This window comes from Camelus bactrianus, chromosome 31 (genome assembly GCF_048773025.1).
Source record: "Camelus bactrianus isolate YW-2024 breed Bactrian camel chromosome 31, ASM4877302v1, whole genome shotgun sequence".
In the NCBI taxonomy this organism is placed as follows: domain Eukaryota; kingdom Metazoa; phylum Chordata; class Mammalia; order Artiodactyla; family Camelidae; genus Camelus; species Camelus bactrianus.
Genome location: NC_133569.1, coordinates 20,976,979 through 20,995,910, shown reverse-complemented (window position 1 = coordinate 20,995,910; position 18,932 = coordinate 20,976,979). Strand labels below are relative to the sequence as shown.

The 18,932-nt window shown below is 59.2% G+C and overlaps 1 protein-coding gene across 4 annotated transcripts; it reads left to right on the top strand.

Annotated features, from left to right (window-relative positions):
• The first annotated feature begins 2,951 nt into the window (after positions 1-2,951).
• Positions 2,952-18,733, top strand: PDLIM2 (PDZ and LIM domain 2). 4 transcript variants are annotated; one of them, XM_010954987.3, is made up of 10 exons: positions 2,952-3,097; positions 4,955-5,049; positions 5,760-5,911; positions 7,981-8,050; positions 8,161-8,312; positions 8,461-8,539; positions 12,169-12,263; positions 12,490-12,635; positions 14,222-14,339; positions 15,386-18,733. In XM_010954987.3, the coding sequence occupies exons 2-10, from the start codon at positions 4,957-4,959 to the stop codon at positions 15,561-15,563; spliced, it is 1,083 nt and encodes a 360-aa protein (XP_010953289.2). In that variant the 5' UTR covers positions 2,952-3,097; positions 4,955-4,956; the 3' UTR covers positions 15,564-18,733. The 4 variants fall into 4 exon arrangements, with proteins under 4 accessions (XP_010953289.2, XP_074211678.1, XP_074211677.1 ...); XM_074355577.1 differs by lacking the exon at positions 2,952-3,097 and adding an exon at positions 3,267-3,510; XM_074355576.1 differs by lacking the exon at positions 2,952-3,097 and adding an exon at positions 3,268-3,495.
• The last annotated feature ends 199 nt before the right edge of the window (positions 18,734-18,932 follow it).

Sequence of the window (18,932 nt, the reverse complement as noted above, 5' to 3'; positions counted from 1 at the left end):
TGGGCAGCCCCAAGGACTGGGCAGCTGTCTGGCGAGCAGTGCTGAGAGAAGAACGGAGGTCACGGGGACCAGGGCAAGGCCTGATGGTGGGGAGAAACCAGAGATGGGAGCTGAATGTGGCCTTGCTTGCGGGCTGTTTGCTTCTGGAGCCGCCATAGGCTTACTGGCCTAGATGACATATTTCTTTTTGTTCTGCTCCTACTGTTTTCCTTCTGTGTGCTCCATTTCCACACCGAAGCGCTCCTGTGTTTATTTACTTTCTTTTTTGGGCTCGGGTTTTTGAGCAATCGATTGCAGGAAACTGGGAGTGGTGGGGCACAGCCAGCCCAAGTGACTCCTCTGGACTAAGGGCAGAATCCTGGGGCTTAGTGTTTCCTGTGGGGCAAGGGTGGGGGCCCAGTCTGGGCCTGGCTGCTCTGACGAGGAAGAAAAGCTCCATTCCTTGGCTACTGCTGGGAGTGGAGTGGGGTGTAAGGTGTGGCCCACATGTTATCTGATGTCAGCCTCCCAATAGGCAGGTTATGATTCCATTTTACAGGAGGAGAGACTGAGGCTAAGAAATTAAGTGGTCTGGGTGGTATCATTATAAAATGCTGAAGTCAGGTCTGATGACTGTTGCCACTTCACACAGTCTACCAGCTGCCTGGGAAGTCCTGGTCCAGAGGCCCTGGGGAAAGAAGGTCATGGGTGAGGTCAGGGACTTCCCTAGGGCAGCCCTGAGCCGGGCTTCTCTTACTTTCTTCCTGGCAACCCTGTCATTTAGGCCTGTCACTTTGGGCACCCGCACCCCAGGTGGGTGGGAAAAGGTGTTGGTGTTTAGTTCTGTTCAGACGGGTGGGAGAGGCCAGTGAATGACAGGGCTGTGGCCAGTGCTGGGCAGGTTCCTCGAGTCTGGGTGCAGCCCGGGCCCCACTGGTGGTTAAACAACACCTTGAAGGACAAGACCTGCATGTGCTCCTCCGTCCATTCCAGCCACCCCAGTCCTCAGCCTGGTCTGCTGCTAGGTTGGCAGGTCCGGCCCATCCTGTGGAAGTGACCATTCAGGAACCCGCCTGTTCCTGACCCCCCCCCCCGCCCCCAATCCCAGCTCCTTCGCATTACCTGATGCCCTCATCAAGGATATGGAGGGTGTGGAGGGGGGGAGGGTGTAGCTCAGTGGTGGAGTGCAGCTTAGCATGCACAAGGTCCTGGGTTCAATCCCCAGTTCCTCCCTTAACAAATATATAAATCAGTAAACCTAATTACCACCCCCCCAAAAGAATATCAGAGTTGAGCCTTCCTTTCCTTGGGGTAGAGACCAAATCCAAACCTGCTCTTTGGTGGGGCCCTGGAGCCTCTGCAGCAAATCAACCCTGGGGCCTGCCTACATGTGTGACTCCTTCTGTGCCTTGACCTGGCACAAGGTGGGAGGGGCAGGGAGCATCAGAATCCTGGGGTGGGGGGTGAGGGGACCTGGGAGTTCAAAGCCAGAAAGGACCTTAGGCCACCAGGGATGCTCATCCCAGTGAGATGAGTCATCACCCAGGGCCACAAAGCAGCTAAGAAGCCCTTCTGTCCCACAGGGTCACACTCTGGGGTTGACTGACTTTGTTGTAATTCTGTGGCTGCACAACTCATGGAGAAGAAATCCTGCAGATAAACCAGCAGATCTTTATAGAGACTGTCCAAGGCAAAATCTGAGCACAAAGAGGTGCAAAACTGAGTCCCTTCCACAAGCTGGCAGGACGGTGGTGGGTGGCAAGGAAAGGAACATGAATCCATTCAATGATTCAAACCACAACCCTTCAACAAAATTGTACTGAATGCCTGCTGCGGGCCAGGCACGGTACTAGGCTCTGGGAATGGAGCAGCAAACCAACCAGAAACACACCCTGCCCTCCGAGGAACAGGCAGCTTTACGTGGAGGGCAATCTGCACAGCAGGAGGGGAAGCTATGTATCATTCCCAGTTTACACATGGGGAAACTGAAACGGAGGCCCAGAGGGGTCGAGGAAAATGCCCAAGGTCACACAGCTAGGAAGAGGCAAGTCTGGCATTTGACGCTAGGTCTGCGTGGCCCCCAGGCAGTACCACCCCTACCTGCAGCGTCCTGCTCCCTCAGGGGCTTCCAGCTGGGGAGGCAGAACAGGTGCACCAGGCAAAGAGGCCACACCGGGAGGCACCGGACTTGTTAGTGGGGGAATGGCTTACACACACCATGGACAGAGGCTGTGGGAGGCCGGGACAGGGGAGGTCGCTGAGCTGGAGGCAGGCTGGTCCACGAGCACAGAGAGGATGAGACAGGGCATAGGTAGGCAGATGGGTGGTGAGGGCACTCCTTTCAGAGGGAACTGGGAGGGAATGACTCACACCAGAGGCAGGCAAGTTACAGCTGTGCCCACAGGTGTGCTTCCCTGGAAACAGGCCAGCTGACAGAGTGTAAATTAGAGACCAGCAGGAGATGGGAGACCCGGCTCTGACGGGCCCTGAAGTCCCTGGGCTGAGGGTTGCCAGGTTTGGTTCTGGGGAAACCACTTGCCAGATGGTTCTACGCTGGCACCTGGGGCCTCTCTTTGGCTGTCCTCTCCTAATCTCTGAGGCCTGGGTTCCAGGTGGTTGACAGAGGGCTGGGGGCACGGGGGACCAGGACCAGTGGTGCCTGTTGGGACTAGAGGACCTCCGGCAGGGCAGCAGAGGAGGTGAGGGGAGAGCTCCAGCCCACAAGGGAGAGGGACCTGTGTGGCCCCGGAGGGGGCCAGGTCACCTCCAGCCGGGAGTATCCTGTCTTCGAACCGCCTCCTGGGCCTGGCTTATAGCCCTGAGTGGAGCAGGCTTGGGGTTCATCTCGGGCAGGAAGCGCCGCGCAGCCAAAAGAACCGCAGCGACCCGCTGCCACCGCCCAGAGAGCAAGCTGGCCCGACAGGAAGGCGGAGGGGCGGCCCCTGGTTTGGGATTTGTGGGTGTCGGGGCTGCATCTGCTCCAGCGTCAGAGCCTGGAGTGGGCGGAGGAGCCGGGCGGACCGCAGACAGACCCAGCTGGACCTCCGCCCCGGCCCTGGGCTGGGGGTGAGGGGTACTAAGGAGCCCTTTGAAGGAGGCGTGGGCGCGGGCAGCCTAGGTGAGCTTAAGGGGGCGGCAGCCTCAGCCGTCTGCGAAGTGGGGCTGGTGCCCGTCACCGGAACGCCTCCCCTGCACTCGAGAGGATGGGGACACCCCGGGGAGGACAGCCGTGGCCTCTAGGGGGCTCTTGAGAGAGCAGCCCCCGCTCCCCCCGGCGGGCGCGGGCCAGGTGGCTGCGCCCGGGCTGGGCTGCGCGGAGGAGGCGGCTTCCCCGGCCAGGGGCGGCGGCAGGGGCGGCCCCGGGATCACATGGGCGGAGGCAGGTCCCGGAGCCCCGGGCGGGCTCTCCCCAGAGTCGGGCAGACGGCGGCGGCGGCGGCGGCGGGAGCGGTGGCGTCTCCTCGCCTCCCTCCTTCCTTTTCCTTCCCTCCCGGGCCTGACCGCCCAGCCCGACAGGTGAGCGGGAGCCAGGTGAGCGCGCCCACCTGCGCGCCGTCCTCACGGCCGGCGGCCTCCCTGGCCCCGGGCACCGTCCCGGCTCTGCGTGCCCGCGGCCCCCTTGGCGCCCGGACCTCTCCTCCGCTCCCCGCCGCTCCCCGCAGCCTCGCTTGCGGCCGGCGCCCCCCGCCAGCTGGGCTTTCCCGTCCCGGGCGCTCCTCCTCCAGCCCCCGGCCCGCAGGTATTTTGGCCTCGGAGCTTAGAAGGCGCCGGAACCGGGCGAGCCGGGCCGACGGGCTGCGCACCTCCCGGCGGCCCCCGGCGCGGAGTCCACTGGCCGGCTCAAAGGTCTGGGAATCTGAGGCATCTGCGAGCCGCCAGCGCAGATCTGGGGCCTGCGGCAGGGACAAGGCTGGGCCTGGGCAAAAGGGGAAGCCAAAGGGCCGGGAAGAGGGCAGACAACCCCGCTCGCCCAGGTGGGCGCCCCTTCCCCAGGCTCCTAAACTCGGGAAGTGTCCCCAGTGTCCCTGACTGAGTCCAGTACCACTTGTAGTAGCTGGGCCTCCTGAGGGGCGGCCCCAGAGTGGGTGCCGGGTAGGGTGGTGGCCCAGCCTGGCACTGCAGCTTCCTGCCTGGGTTGGCTCCTGACTCCAGAACGAGAGGTTCAGGAAATCCTATAAGGGCCTAGTCCACAGGGACATTCCCGTGCGCAGCAGAGGGGCAGTGGATGGGGGGCCTGTGGCCCTGGCTCGCAGGCAGCATCAGTCAGCTCGCCCTGCTGGCCAGCACTCTGGGGTGGGTGTGCCCAGCTTGGCAGATAAGACTGGCCTTCTTGCTGGAGCTGTTCAGAGAGCAGCAGGCCCCTGGGGGAGGTGGGAAGCCCAGTCTCCCTGGCCTGGACCACATCACCAGGGGGTCGGGCGGGCAGTCAGGAGGCCCTTTGGAAGACCCTGGCCTCACTCAGCCAGATGCTCTCCCCACAACCAGCCAACTACTTGAAAGACTGTGACAGTGCCACCCTCTTCTGTGCTGTCACTTTTGTTCCCACAGCGCTGCCCTCCCCCAGAGCAGAGAGGAAGTACCTTGTGCTGTCGGTTTTGGGGACAGGAAGCAAGCACTAGTGGGACTTAGCCCTGATGGTGGAGGAGGGGACAGGGAGGAAATGCTGACATCTACCACCTGCCAGCCTTGCCGGTCCCTTGTTCTCAGCAAGCTCCTGTCTAGCACCCCGACAACCTGCCTCCAGGGAGCCACTCTGCTGAAGACGGAAAGGGGGAACTCAGAGTCCTGACTTCCCAGGGTGGGGGGAAGTGAAACTGGGGCATGCGGGAGGGAGTCACTTCCTCTACCCTCCTCCACACCCCCTCCAGCCCCTGACTGGCTGCTCCAAGGACCTGTCACCCCCTTCTCTTGCCACCTCACAGCATCCCTTGGGGAGCAAGGGGCAGGCTCCATCTCTCCATGCTTTCTTCATCAGGTATGGCGCTGACAGTGGATGTGGTGGGGCCAGCGCCCTGGGGCTTCCGCATCTCCGGGGGCAGGGATTTCCACACGCCTATCATAGTGACCAAGGTAAGGGCTAGTTCTGGGAGATCGGGAGGTACCTCCAAAGTCAGGGTCTGCCCTGTCCACCGAGGCCTCACAGACACCTTTCTCTTTTTTTGTTCTGAAACAGAGGCCTGCTTCTGGGTTGGTTGGCTGGGGGAGGGCTGGGGCCCCGTTACCATCGGGATGTGGTGGCCACTTCAGGAACAGGCTTCTAGGGAGTGAAAGGGAGCTGGGCCAAGTGCAGGGCCTGCTCATTTCTCCTGGGTCACCAACCCCATACCTGCTGGCAGCCATTTTGGGTGGATACTAAAACAGGAGCTCTGAGCTCTTGGCACCTTGCCCTTGACCCAGGCCCAGGCCGGAGTGTTCATACAGGGGGCCTGCCCGCAGGCAGCACCTGCATGATTTGATTTGCATGGGCAGGGCTCTCTGTCCAAAAGTGTTTCCAAGCACAGTTCCTGAAATTCTGTCATTTCACATTCTTTGAGAGGCACCGTTGGAATGCCAGTGCTGGGGTCGGGGGCAGGGGGGCCAACACTCCAGCTTTTGGAGGGGATTAACTGATTAGCTGGGTGGACACCAGTGGGCAGGGAGAGAGATGTTGAAGGGGGGGGGGGTGGCAGGCCAGCCTGGTTCAGACCAGCTTCTGTGTTTCTTGGGCAGGACAGGGAAATCTCTTCTCCTCCATCCTTACCGAGTGTCACCTCTGACTGCCTGATTCTCCTCCCCTACAGGTAACCGAGAGGGGCAAGGCTGAGGCTGCTGACCTCCGGCCTGGTGACATTATTGTAGCCATCAATGGGGAGAGTGCAGAGGGCATGCTTCATGCCGAGGCCCAGAGCAAGATCCGCCAGAGCCCCTCACCCCTGAGGCTGCAGCTGGACCGGTAGGCCCTCCACCTCTGCTGGGCCTGCCAGCATTCTTCTGCCCTCTGCCAGCCCACTGCACAGTGGCCACTCACCTCCGGCCCTTGGCCTCAACCTGGCCTTCCCAGCCCTTATGGCTTGTCTGTGAGAAGGTCCTGGGCTCTGGGGTTGCAGCAGGGTGGGCTGTGCCCAGCTGGGCGTGCTGTCACTGGCAGGGCAGGCTGGCATCAGCCACCTGGACTCCCGAGTTTGACTGGTTCCCAAGTGTGTGGGGTACAGGGCGTGGACATGAAGTGGGCTGAAGAGGAGAAAGGTGTGCGTAAGGCTGGGTCTCCAGAGCTCCTGCCTCCAAGAGGAGAGGGGAGGGCCTTTGTTCAGATCCTGGAGGGGGTGAGGAGTCTGGGGGCTCACTTCCCACAGAGCCCCTCCATTGCTCCCCATTGCCTGTCGGGGCCCTGCTGGTGGAGGCCGATTCCCAAGCTCCTGAGGCTTCAGCCTGGAGGTCTGGGTCGGGAGGGGGACAGGTGGCTCCCCGGGGTGGGGCATCCCAGTGAGTCACAAGACTGGAATGCTGGGAGATCCCCCAGCCAGGAGAGCCCGCTGGGCGGGGGCTTGAACCTGAGCTGAGTACCTCCTGCACTTACGCCCCGCCCCCACAGCCAGCCTCCCTCTGGGCCTGGGCTCCAGGCCCTCACCTCAGCCCCACCGCCCCACAGTGCTGCAGAAGCTGGCTCCTACGACGCTCAGGTGCTCTCGCAGCCCCCGCCCCTTCAGTGACTGCCTCATGCCACTCAGGCTCATGAGTGTTTGCAGGAGTGGGACCCAGAGGAGGAGGGTGGAGAATAGCTCATGGCATCTGGGAAGGGGACCAAAACCTACAAGAAGCTGCAGAGTGGGGCGGGGGAGGGGCAGGGAGCTGCTGACACCGTCACTCCCTCTCAGGTCCCTCTTGAAGGGACGCAGCCCCATCAGGGAGGCGGGCTTGGCGTAGTACCCCCAGGCCTCTGGCTCCACATTGGGCAGGTCAAGGCTCCCCATCTCCTTGCTTTTGCCCAAACTCCTCCTAACCTCCTAGAACTGCACTCCCAGGAGACCTCTCAGGCACTCAGAAGTCCCAGGCAGGAAGCAGGGCTCTGGGCGGGAGGAGCCAAAGCTTAAGCTCCCCTCACTCTGGCCCCACACTCTCCCCTGGGAGGCTGTGGCTGGCGTGGTATGTGGTGTCTGAGGTTTCTGCTGACCTCTCTGGAAGTGGCCAGACACCCAGGAATGGTGTAGTGGGTATGGGACACGGTGGGCTCATTCCTCACCCTCAGCCAGCTCCCAGCCCTCCAGTGGCCTCCTGTTTAGGCTCCAGCCAGGTTCTACTGGGAAGGGCTTTGGAGGAGGGTCCCTGGGGGGCAGGGGAGGAAGAACCTTGGTGATGGGGTGGGGGAGCTGGGCCACCTCCTTCTCCAGGTCCTTCAGGAAGGGGACTGTCTCCACCCCTTGTTTTATGGGGGAGAGGTCTTCAGAAGGGGCAGGGAGTGAATCTCTCAGAGGTATTTCCACTGTCAGCAGCGGAGCTGGTGGGGACAGGCCTCTGGCTGGGGACAGGGTCAGCTGGCCCAGCCATTGTCGGTCTTTAGGAATTTGGGCAATTTCTGGGCTTCAGTTTCTCCAGGAGTGAAAGATAAAGGATTATTTATACCTCATCAGCAACCTCCAGCCAAACTGGCCTATAAACTGGTGCTGACCAGTGAAAGAGTGGACAAAATGCAAAAAAAGAAAAGAAAAGAAAGGCGAGGCAGGGGTAGGGGTGATAATGTGAGAAGTTTTTAATAAAACTGAATTTATTGAACTTTTTGCTGAAATTACATCCTTTCTCTTTCTTGGTTCTACACTGTCCTTTTCTTTTTTTAAGAAATGATGGTGGCTGTTGATGATAGTTGTTTGTTGTGAATTTGGCAAAGTTAAAAGTTGGCTGCTTGATGTCTGCATGTTTTGAACTTTTTCCTAATCTTAAGACCCCAGTGTGGGGACAGCTGGGATCTGCATCTTGATGGGGTTCCAGGACCCCGGTGACCCTCGCCTCCCTCTGTCCTCTCCTCAGGTCCCAGGCTGCCTCTCCCGGGCAGACCAATGGGGAAAGCTCCGTGGAGGTGCTGGCCACTCGCTTCCAGGTAGGATGTGCCTCCTGCTGGGAGCGCCACGGGAGTAGTGAGGTGGGGCCTGAGGGGCAAGGACTGGGGGAGGTCCCCTCCCCAGCTCTTCCTGGCCCCTCTCTCCACAGGGCCCCAGGAGAACGCACATAGACAGCCAGTCCTCCCTGCGGTCACCTTGCTCCAGCCCGGCCTCCCTCAGCCCCCGGCCAGGCAGCCCCTTCTCTACCCTGCCCACCAGCAGCCCACACGCCCTCACTGGAGAGGCTGTGACCAGTCACAGGTGAGCGCAGGGGGTGGACGCCCTGGCCACCAAGTTCAGGCCCAGCCTCAAAGCCTCTGTAGCTGGGTTTAGGGGGCCCCGGGGGTCACTTGTGTTTCCTTGGGGCAGTCGAAGGGGGCCCTGGCACACGTCCTTCTCCCCACTTCAGTTTCCAGAGCCTGACCCACTCCCCGGGACTCGCTGCTGAGGACCACTTGTCCTATGGGGGTCGCCCCGGAAGCCGACAGGTAAGGGTTCCTCCAGGAAGGAAAGAGCCTCCGACGTGGCCAGTTGCTAGTGGTGCCCGTGGGGCTGCAGGAGGCTGCTCCCACCTGGGCAGCCAGCACCTTGGTCTCCTAGCAACGGGCACGCTCCTCTCCTGAGCCCGGAGGCCATCAGTCCGTTGGTGGGTCAGCCTCGCAGCACCAGCCCAGCCTGGCCAGTCCCAGGTGGCCTTCTACCTCTCACACCCCCACTCGCCGCCGCCTCCCCCTTGCTGCTGGCTTCCTCCCTTCCCAAGTGTTTCTCTTGGGCCAGGACCGAAATAGTTTTGCTGCTGTTGTTGGGATTATTCCCTTTGGCTCTGACTGCATCTCTTGAACACATTCCGCCCCATTCCAAGCCCCATGCCCGCCCCCAACTCCCATCCCCCATGCCCCATCTTCCTCTTCTGACTCAGCCCCAGAACCACCAGCGGGCCTGTGGTTCTGCTTCCAGCTGCGCTTGGCTTACTCTCTGTCTGCCCCTCCTCCCTGCCCTTTCCCCTGGACCCCCTGCCAGGTCCCACTGTCCACGAGTGACAGCCCTTTGGTGGTGTTTCTCTTCGCTAAGGGCGGGGGTGGGGAGGTGAGGGAGTGAGGCAGCCCACAGTCCTGGGTCACAGCTGCTGGGGGCAGAGTTAGTGGGGGCATGTCCAGCCTTTGGGGTGAAAGGGATGTGGCCCAGCTGCTGGAATCCTACCTCGGGTTGAGTCTGCATTCCAGAAAGCAGAGCCTTTGGAGATGTCTGGGGGACGGTACTGGAAACTGGGGGCTCTGGAGAAGGAAGGAGCCGGGTCCTCTGGGGGCTGCATAATAGGGGCTCCCTGGTGACCTGCTGCAGTGTAGGGGGCCCCCAGTGGCCCTCCAGGCAATGAGGGCATAGAGATGCATGTATTCCATGAGATCCAGTATTTAAAGAATTTAAAATGTAGTTGTAGAGATAAAATAAACATGCGAAACAATTTGGAACAATTAAGCACCGAACAGCAGTATGGTCTTAATTATAAAAGCAGGAGGCGTTCTGGGAGGGGACAGATGAGTGTGGGCTGGGGTGGCCTGGGGAGGCTTCGGCAGGAATTTTGCTGGATGTCAGAGGTAGGGTAGGGTAGGTTTTAGATCAGAGAACACCGAGCGCGGAGATGGGAAAGCCATGGTTCTAGCAAGACCTGGCATGTTTGAGCCTGGGGGCCTTCTCTGGGAGAGCTCTGGGCTGAGGTCAGCTGGGAAGAACTTGGTCCACCCTGGCCTCCTCCCACCCGGTGTCTGAAACCGGGGCAAAGGGGAGAGGCGGGTGGTACTGGGAGTGGCTCTCAAACCAGCAGCAGAACCTTGGAACTTGTTAGAAATGCGTATTTTCAGGCCCCAGCCTAGACTTACTGAATCAGACACAGGGGTATGGGGCTGGGGTGGGGACTCCAATCTGAGTTTTAAGAAGCCCTCAGGGATCCGCTGCACACAAAGATTGGAGGACCACCCACACGGTGCAAAGAGGAGTCCTGGGCAGGGTGGCAGGGAGGTCTGGGTTAGTCCCACCTCTGCTGTGTCACTTTGGATCAGGCCCCCTTCCACTCTCTGGGCCTCAGGGTCAGACTCGATGCCCTGAATTCCCTTCTTTGACCCTGAGGCCTGTGGTCATTCCTGCAATATTGATGGAGTGGCTGTTTTGTGTCAAGCACCCTCCTAGGCTCTGGGGACGCATTGGTGGAAACACAGAGAAATTCCTAACCCAGGGAAGCTTGCATTCTGGCCTACAAACGAGGCTGTGGTCAGATGGTTTCGGAGTCACGGAGTTCCAAGCTCCCTCTTGGGAGTCAGTGCGCACGTGAGCCCCTTAAAGGCTCTACAAAGTCCTGTGAGAAAGAAATGCATTTAATTTTATTCATTTCCTAAACTTGTTTAACTGCAGAATTTCTCCTGGCATTCCCCCCTCCCCTGCCACTCCCTTATTAGCATCCTCCAAACACATTTTGAGAGGTGTTGGCTAGAGATGAGTTCTTGATGGGCAAGTGAGCAGCTTTTCTGGACCTGCAGATGAAAGGTCGCTTCCGTGTGAAGGCAGGTGTCCCTATGTGACTGGGAGGGAGGCAGGAGGGAGTAGGGGAGGGAGGAAGCGGGAAGAGGAAGCGGGAAGATGCAGCTGCTCCCAGTAAGGGAGTTACTGGGGCGGGTGAGGTGGTCTGGCAGGAGGAAGGGGGCAGGGTGCCCCCGGCCCAGGCTGCTGCTGGCTTCTGAGCTGGCCAAAGCTACATGGAGCCCAAGGCATGGGACACCACCAGTCCTTACCGTGCCCTTCTGGAAACTGGAAGTTGCCCACTCCAGGCAGGCACACAGCTTGATGAGCAGATGAGAAGTGAAAACGGCCCCTCTCCCTTTGGCTGGCATGAGGAGGTACTTGCGAAGGGAGCCGGGGTGGATTTCAGCCCTCGTGCAGGGCACATGCTGGTCTAGGACAGTGAGATGGGACATTGTTCTTAAGGACCTGGTGCTGGCTGTCCTTCCTGAGGCAACCATCTCACCATCAGTTGACTGCGTGGCACTGGCCAGGCACCAAGCCGTGGACTCCAGCCCTGCCTCTCACTCCCTGCGTGGCTTGGACTAGTCGCTTTGCCCTGCTGACCCTTAGTCTCCTTACCTGTAGAAGCCCGAGAGCGGAAGAATGCAGGCTGGTGCAAGAGGGCCAGTGGGGTAAGGGTCTAGGGCTGTTTTCTTAAGACTCTGAAGTTTCTGTTTTAAGCTTAAGAATGTTTTCCTGCTTGACCCTAATTCACCCCCAACTCAAGTTTTAAAATAGAGGGCATTTGGCTTTTCTGGAAGCTGTGCCCTCAGCCCGGTGCACCGTGGCCGTCCTGATTGTCTCTGAGGCTCTCCTTCCCCTGCGGATGCCAAGAGAGAGGAAGCGGACCAGGGGAGGGTGCAGAGGTGCGGGCCAGAAAGCAGAGCAATGGTGAGGCTGAAGGCAAGCTTTCCAGGTGGACAGCGGGTGTAAGAGCCCGAGGTGGACGGTGTGCACCCGACAGGGGGCCCTGCTGCTGGGCTGTGGACCCAGAAAGGACCTGGCTCCCCCAGGCTCCGTGGGGCAGGATCAGACCTCCCAGGGCGGCCGGGAGAAGCTGGTCAGCCCAGACCCTGGCCGTTTCTGGGAAGGGACCAGCTCTGACTTCAGGAGGGATCTTGGCCCTTTATGTTTCCTTTCCCTCTCAGCACAACGGTCAGCTTACTTTGTCTCTGCTTGTTGTGCCCATCAGGCCCCAGTGTTCAACATCTTTGCAAACACATGGCGTGAGACGGCAGAGGAACACGCCTGGTGGCCCTGCGCACTGGTCCACATTCTGCCCCTTGCCCGATCCACTTAGGGCAGAACCCTCACCCTTCCAGAGCCCCGGATTGGCCTCCCTTCCTGCTGGGACCGAGCAGGAGCAGTTGCAGGCAGTTGATGGCTCCCTGGCTCTGTGGGCAGGGTGGGGGTGATGGCCCCTCACAGGGGGCCTGCTGGTCAGCGAGGGCTGGGGGCCCTCTGCTGTTGGGTCTGGGGAACAGCCGGGCTTGGCAGCCCAGAAGGGTGTGCTGGCCAAAGGCCCCACCGCTGACTCCTCCCCTGGTGCCTCTCCTTCCCGAAGGCCGGCCTCGGCCCCGCTGGCGACTCGGCTGTGCTGGTGCTGCCGCCACCGCCACTGCCTTCCCCAGGTCCCCGTTCTTCCAGCCCCAGGCTCAGGTACCAGTGGTTCTGGCAGGGTCGGGGTGGGATCTTGGTGGGCCTGGAGACAGACAGGCTTCCTGGAGGGGGAGGGGGGCTCCCAGCTCTCTAAGCCCAGATGGCTTTCCTCTGGTCTCCAGAACCCCCCACCCCACCCTGGGACACTCTTTCTCTGCCTTCATGCTTGTCCTAACCCCCGGGAACGGGGCTCTCACTCCTGACTGCCTCCTTCCCACCCCCGCAGTGTGGCCTCTGAAGGGGAAAGCCATCTCCTAAGAGAGGACTCAGAAGTCTTCAAGATGCTGCAGGAAAATCGTGAGGCGCGGCTGCCCCCCCGGCAGTCCAGCTCCTTTCGGCTATTGCAGGAGGCCCTGGAGGCTGAAGAGAGAGGTGAGACCCCGGGGGCTTGGATGGGGAAGAAAGTTCCCCCAGGACACCCCAGAACACTGACCTACGTCCCCCGAGGACACACCGGGAACCCTGCCATGTTATTAAATTAGTAGTTAAGTGCTCATCCTGGGAGCAGGTACTGACTTGTAGAAGCCACAGTCCCTGTGCTAAGGGAGCTTACAGTCTGGTAGGGGTGACCAGGGGTGCCCCCAGAGGTACCGCCTCGGATCAGGAAAGTGGCAGGGGAACGATGGTGGGCGGTGGGGACTGGGTCTCCAAGGAGGGCTTCATGGAGGAAGAAGGTCTGACTTGGCCCTAGGAAGAAAGATCAAGACTTTAACAGTCAGCCTGAAGACAGTGGCAGGGAGCAGTGTGGAATGCGGAGGCTGGAGCCAGAGGGCTTTGGGTGTGGGAGCAAGAGAGCCGTGGGACCTGGCTGCTTGGAGGGTGGCCTTGGAGGTTAAGTCCCGGCTGTGAGGCCTCCCGTGCCAGGCTGAGGAGTGTCCCAACCCAGGAGGGCTGGTTAAATAGCGCCAGAAGGTGTGTGATGTACCGAAGTGAGCAATAGAGAGATGGGTTCCTGCCAGCTGTTAAGCTGTTCACTCGACAGATGCTGGCTGACCCGTCTGGTGGACCAGACGTGTGCAATGTGGCGATCAAAGTGGGGCAGGACCCACGTCTGCCCCGAGGAACTCTGTATTGGGGCAGAGTACTGCCCAGCCCCCAAGAAAGTAGATGGTGCTACAGTACGGAGTTTGTGTGTGTGTGTGTGTGTGTGTGTGTGTGTGTGTGTGTGTGTGTGTGTCTTGGTGTGGGGTGGGGGCACCGCCCTCGCCCAGGGAAGAGATGAGAAGGCCTGGCCTGGGCAGTGGTTCCTGGGAGAGAGAGGCTGGGACAGTCAGAATTATCTGATTGGCAGCATCACCAGCACCAGGTGGCTGCAACTCTGATGGTTAGTTCCCGGGGGTGTTCGCAAAGGTAAGGGAGACAGGGTGGAAGGTCTGGTGCAAATCTTGTCCATCATGACAAGGCCTCAGCAGGCCCTGGGAGGGGTCAGGGAGGGAAGGAGGGGAGCACAGACGGGTGGTGACTTCACCACTGGAGTTTCCGCGTCCTTGGCGGTGAGACAGGGACCAAACCTTCATCTTAGCGTCTTTTGAAGGCTCAGGTGCAATAATGCACATAAAAGCCCTCTGAAAACCGTGCAGAGGTCTTGCGGTGCTGTTATTACCTATTATTACCGTCTAGTAACATCACCATGACTGGATCATGGGAGCGGAAATGCCTGCGTGGCCTGACGTGCTGGGCACTGAGCAGACACTGCTCGGGTTGTCTGAGCTCGGGCTGACTCGGCCTCCACCGTGTGTCCTGCACTTGACCGGCCTCAGCCAAGGATCTGGCGCGATCACTTCCTTCCTGCATTACCCACTCTCACACCCGGGGTTACTTTAGAGGTCCGCTTGGAAATGCGCCTTTGACACCGGGAGTCTGCGGAACTATGTTGGGGGAGGTGGAATGGGCTTGAAAAATACAGCCTGGGTGCTGGACAAGCTCTGACATGTCTGTCACCCCTGCCCCGCCCCCAGGTGGCATGCCTGCCTTCGTGCCCAGCTCACTGAGTCCCCAGTCCGCCCTGCCCACCTCCAGGGCCCTGGCCACCCCACCCAAGCTCCACACGTGTGAGAAGTGCAGCGCCAGCATCGCGTGAGTGTTGGTGGCCTGGGAGGCGGTGCCCACCCTGCAGGGTCGGGGGCAGGGCCCAGGATGCGCCCAGGAGGGGCCTGTGTGGACCGATTAGCCAGGAACCTGGGGGCAGCATCGCCACAGTGGATTTGTGATGGGCCACAGGGGTTATCTCAGCCTTCTTACATGCCTGTGCTGGCTTCTTCCTGCTGCATCGCCTCCTCCTGGATTTCTAACCCCTCCTCCCTGGAGGAGGTGGAAATGCTATTGCTTCTAATTTCTCTCCAACAATCTCAGAGCCTCTGGAGATCTGCCTCTGGATGAGGTACCTCCTCCTGGAAAATCTTGCTCTTACCCCGCCCCCCCCCAACCACTGCCGAACAGGATTAATTTTCCAGAGGTAGGTCCATTTTCTCAGTGGGTGGCATCATAATGCAGCCACGGTCTTTGGAAAATTGAATACCGCCCACGCCTCCCCCCACCCCCCAATGAATTTCTTACATGCAGTGTTGAGGATCAGATGACTCACTTTAGGCAAATCCTTAGCCTCTGTGGGACTCAGTGTTTCATCTGCAGAATGGGACACTGTCCACCGCTGCTGTGCAGACTCAAGGAAGGGGTCCTGGATGGTGGTTCTCAAAGAGCAGAGGGATTGCTAGAGGGATAGCAGGGCTGCACCTCCAGAGTTTCCTCTGCAGGAGGTCCCTGGCCCCAGAATCTGCATTCCCGGTTCGTCCCCAGGTGATGCAATGCTGTGGGTCCTGGCACCTGGGACCACACTTTGCTCCATTCCAGAAGATGCAGGATGGTGCTTGTGTGCCTGTGTAGTGGGGAGGAATGACTTTGTTTTGATTGGGGTTCCAGAGCCGGGGGTGCTTGTTAAAGCAAGATTGCCGAAGGCAGGCTTGGGGAGTTGAGTATCTGAGATTTGGGGAGCTTCCTGGGTCCTGACTCTGGGCTGGGAATCAGGGTCCCTGAGAATGGGAGTGGTGGCATTGTGCCTGGTGTTCTCATCCCTCCCTCCTGTCCGCCCAAGGCTGATGGCTCTCCCCTTTCTGTCCCCGCAGGAATCAGGCTGTGCGCATCCAGGAGGGGCGGTACCGCCATCCCGGCTGCTACACCTGCGCCGACTGTGGGCTGAACCTGAAGATGCGCGGGCACTTTTGGGTGGGGGATGAGCTGTACTGTGAGAAGCACGCCCGCCAGCGCTACTCCACACCCCTGACCCTCAGCTCCCAGGCCTGAGTGCCCGCCCTCCACTCTGCGGGCACCTCCACGCCAGGGCTGTGCAGTTGGCATGGGAAGGCGATGGGGGTTGGTGGGTTCCCTTCCTCCTCGCTGGGACAAGGACCTGCCTGTGCTGTGCCTCTGCTTGGATACTCTCACTTCCTTCCCCCTGCTGGACAGGCTCTGCACCGAAGTCTGAAGTGGGCACTGCATTGGGCGTCTTTGTGCCATAGGGGTTGAGCAGGTTGTTAGGTGGAGATAAATATCTAGGAGAGGGGTGGGCCAGACGCTCCAGGTATTCACTGTGTAAAGTTTTCAACATAGGAGCACTATAAATATATACTAAGCATGGACAAAATAAAGTAGGTGCCCCTCTTTTCTCTCCTCCCCTGACCCAGCTCCTGGGGATGAGCCTCTTCCCTACCACTGGGTAGAGTCTTTATATAGGTAATTTTTTCCTCTTGATTCCCCCTGCCTCAAACTCCCTGCCCTACCAGATGCTTCACCAGGTGACATCCCCTACCGAAGGGGCTTGCTCCTTTATTTAGACATTTATTATTTTTTCTAATGGAGGCACTGGGGATTGAACCCAGGACCTTGCGCATGTTAAGCACACACTCTACCACTGAGCTCTTCCCGGGCCTTTTTGTAAAGATACCTGTTCTGTTGGGATGGTCCCTGGTAGAGGGAGCCTGGAGAGGGACAGGGATGCTACAGGGCCGGCAGTAAACAGGAGGCAGGCTCGGAGCCCCCTTCTGTCCAGGCCCGTCTCGGGGAGACAGTCATGCTCCGCAGGCACCAGCTGGGCTGGCGTGATGTGCCCCTCACTCTACCAGGTGTGGATGCTACCAGGACCCCTGCTGCCTTACCCAGAGGAGCTGGGTGGGCAGGAGAGGAGGCCACATCTGGACGACTTCCTGTACTCACCTGAGGCTGTCTGCACCCATTTGAGAAAGATCACCCCCAGAAATAACCTTGGACAGGGTTGCAAGTTAGCCTTGCCTGGGAGGGCCAACCCAGCAGTGCACCCTCCCTGAGGACCACCACCCACCATGGGCCTCGCCTCCAAGCCGGGGATGGTCTGCCTGCCCCTTCCCTGGGAGCTCCAGCTGACTTCATTGGTGGCAGTGGCCCCCTGCCAGATTTTTGGCTTGATTCACCCATAATCCCCAGTCCTAATCCCAGAGGCCATGTCAGAAAGGGGAATGGGTGCTGCTGGGGGCCCGAGACCCACCCTGTCCCCCAGTCAGCCTGAGGGAAAGATCAAAGCTGGGCTTCAGTGGGTGACTTTGTGATGTCTATTTTTGGAAGGAATCTTGGTGGAGACTGTGTGCTGCCTCCTCAGGCACCAGGACATAATTTACACCTTGATGTAATTGTTTCACCTTTTGCCTGAATGGCTGCCTTTATTTTCATAGGAAAGATCAAGGGTGTCTGGTTCAGGAGCTGTCAGGTCAGAAAGTCTGGTCCCAAGTGGGATGGGCTCCTTGGCGCCACCTAGTGTTAGGCATAGCCTTTGGCGGGGAGAATGCTCACAAAAGGGGATTGATTCACCCCTACTTAAATTCGTGGGTCCTGGCACAGTGGAAGTAGAGAGAGCACTTTTCTTTCTTCCTAAAGACACTAGTCACCTGGCAGTGACTGAGCTGGCATGAGTGAAATAAAGCTACATGGTAGCGAGCACAAAGAGCTTGTGTGGAACACACAGGAGCGTCCTGAGAGTTCAGAGCAGGGGCCGTGGGTGTGAGAGGATGAACAAGACATGGACAGATGCAGGAGAGAAATGCAGAGTGAGGGGGTGAGTGCAAGTGGGGTGCTCAGTTTAGGGCAGCAGCTGAAGGGGAAACTGAGATAAGATTGGAAAGGAAGATGGGAGCCTTGAATGCTGGAAGATATGGTTTGAACTTCACCTTGAAGTTCTGGGGACACTTTGAAAATTTTCAGCAGGGAAGTGACAGGTTGAAAAAGGGTGGGCTGGAATATTGATACAGTCAGATCCCCACCTGTAATAACCATGCAGGCCGAGCAGTGCTCTAAGGAATGGAGAACAAATGGGGAGTGGACACATGTGAAACAGGCAGGCCAGTGAGTTGTTGAATGCCTTTCCATGGCTGGATGAGTTCAAGGTAAAATCCACCTCTCTAATTGTGGCAGCCAGCTCTCCTCCCTGGGGCCCGAGGGTTTCAACATCAGAGCTCTTTGCAGCCAGCCCCAGCTTGGGGGCGAACTTCTTCCACTTCTTCCGAAGCTGGGGTTATTAGGCTGAGGATGGAAAAAAGAGCCTGAGTCCTGGATTTCTGGCTTACCCTGGGGTGTTTTTGACCCCCATCCCCAGAGGCAGCCTTCCAGCCACAAGGGAGGTCCCCACAGCTTCCAGCCATCTTAGTCTGGCAGGAGCTGCCCCAGGCTCTAGGATTTACCCTTCCTCCCATGGTGCTTAGCTCGGTGCTGAGCTTGCAGGAAATGTGCTTCCTGAAGCTGGGACTTCCCCATGGAGGCTGAGAGCAGTGGGCATCCCTGGCCTCAGCCTGAGGGGTGACTTTGCTGGGGCTGCCGTGTGTCTCAGGAACTCACAGCAGCCGCTCCCTCCTTGAGTACGCAGTGAGCGGGACAGCTGTGTGGCCCCTTCTATTCCTCAAAGGAAGATGGTTCTCCTCCAGTGGAAGGCAGGATGAAGAAGGGACTGCAGAGGGGGTCATGCAGGCCACAGGACCCTCTGGGCAGTGAAGACCTGGCCTAGCTCTGGGCACGGGGCTGCCAGTCAGGGCAGCAGAAGGTAAATGAGAGGGCAGCATGTAGCCCCTGGCAAGGGGGATCCCAGTCACTGGAGGGCTCCAGCATATCTGCACACGGAGGGGTAGTGGCCCAGAGGGGAGTGTGCGTTGTGTATGTGTGTGGTTTGAGCCCACACTGAGCCTCATGCTGAGACGCCGCATTCCTGCTGGCCGGGCTTCCTGCTCCAGATGCCTTCCTGCCCCAGAGTCACCACGGAGACTGCTTGGAATCTGGCCCCACATTCTCCAAATTCAGGACAAGATCTGGCAAAGTCTCCCTCCCTTTACCTCCCACCCTCTCACTTTGTAGGGAGGAAGCCACCTGACCGGCCAGCCCTCCTCCCCTCCTCTCCGGAGAGGCCCAGGGTGGGATCTGCAGGGCCTGTCGGATTTGAATAAAGCAATTTCTCCTGGCGGGGCAATCTCGGTTTCCCTCTCTGTACCTGGGAAAGGGGAATGGGGTGGGGGGTGCTGTCCAGGAGAATAGGGTTGGGAGAGGGGCAAACCAGAGGACCCTTGGCTAGGAGGGAAGGGCTTGGCCTGAAAATCAAGGTGTTAAGAGATGGCTGGTAATTCAGGCACTTGGCTCATTCTTCCCCAGTCTTGGCTGTAG

Bases quoted from the DNA above. Each gene is read 5' to 3' on its own strand.
- PDLIM2 (XM_010954987.3), top strand. From the start codon at position 4,957: ATGGCGCTGACAGTGGATGTGGTGGGGCCAGCGCCCTGGGGCTTCCGC. The intron at 8,051-8,160 runs GTAGGATGTGCC...CTCTCTCCACAG, and splicing joins TGCTGGCCACTCGCTTCCAG to GGCCCCAGGAGAACGCACAT. The intron at 14,340-15,385 runs GTGAGTGTTGGT...CTGTCCCCGCAG, and splicing joins AAGTGCAGCGCCAGCATCGC to GAATCAGGCTGTGCGCATCC.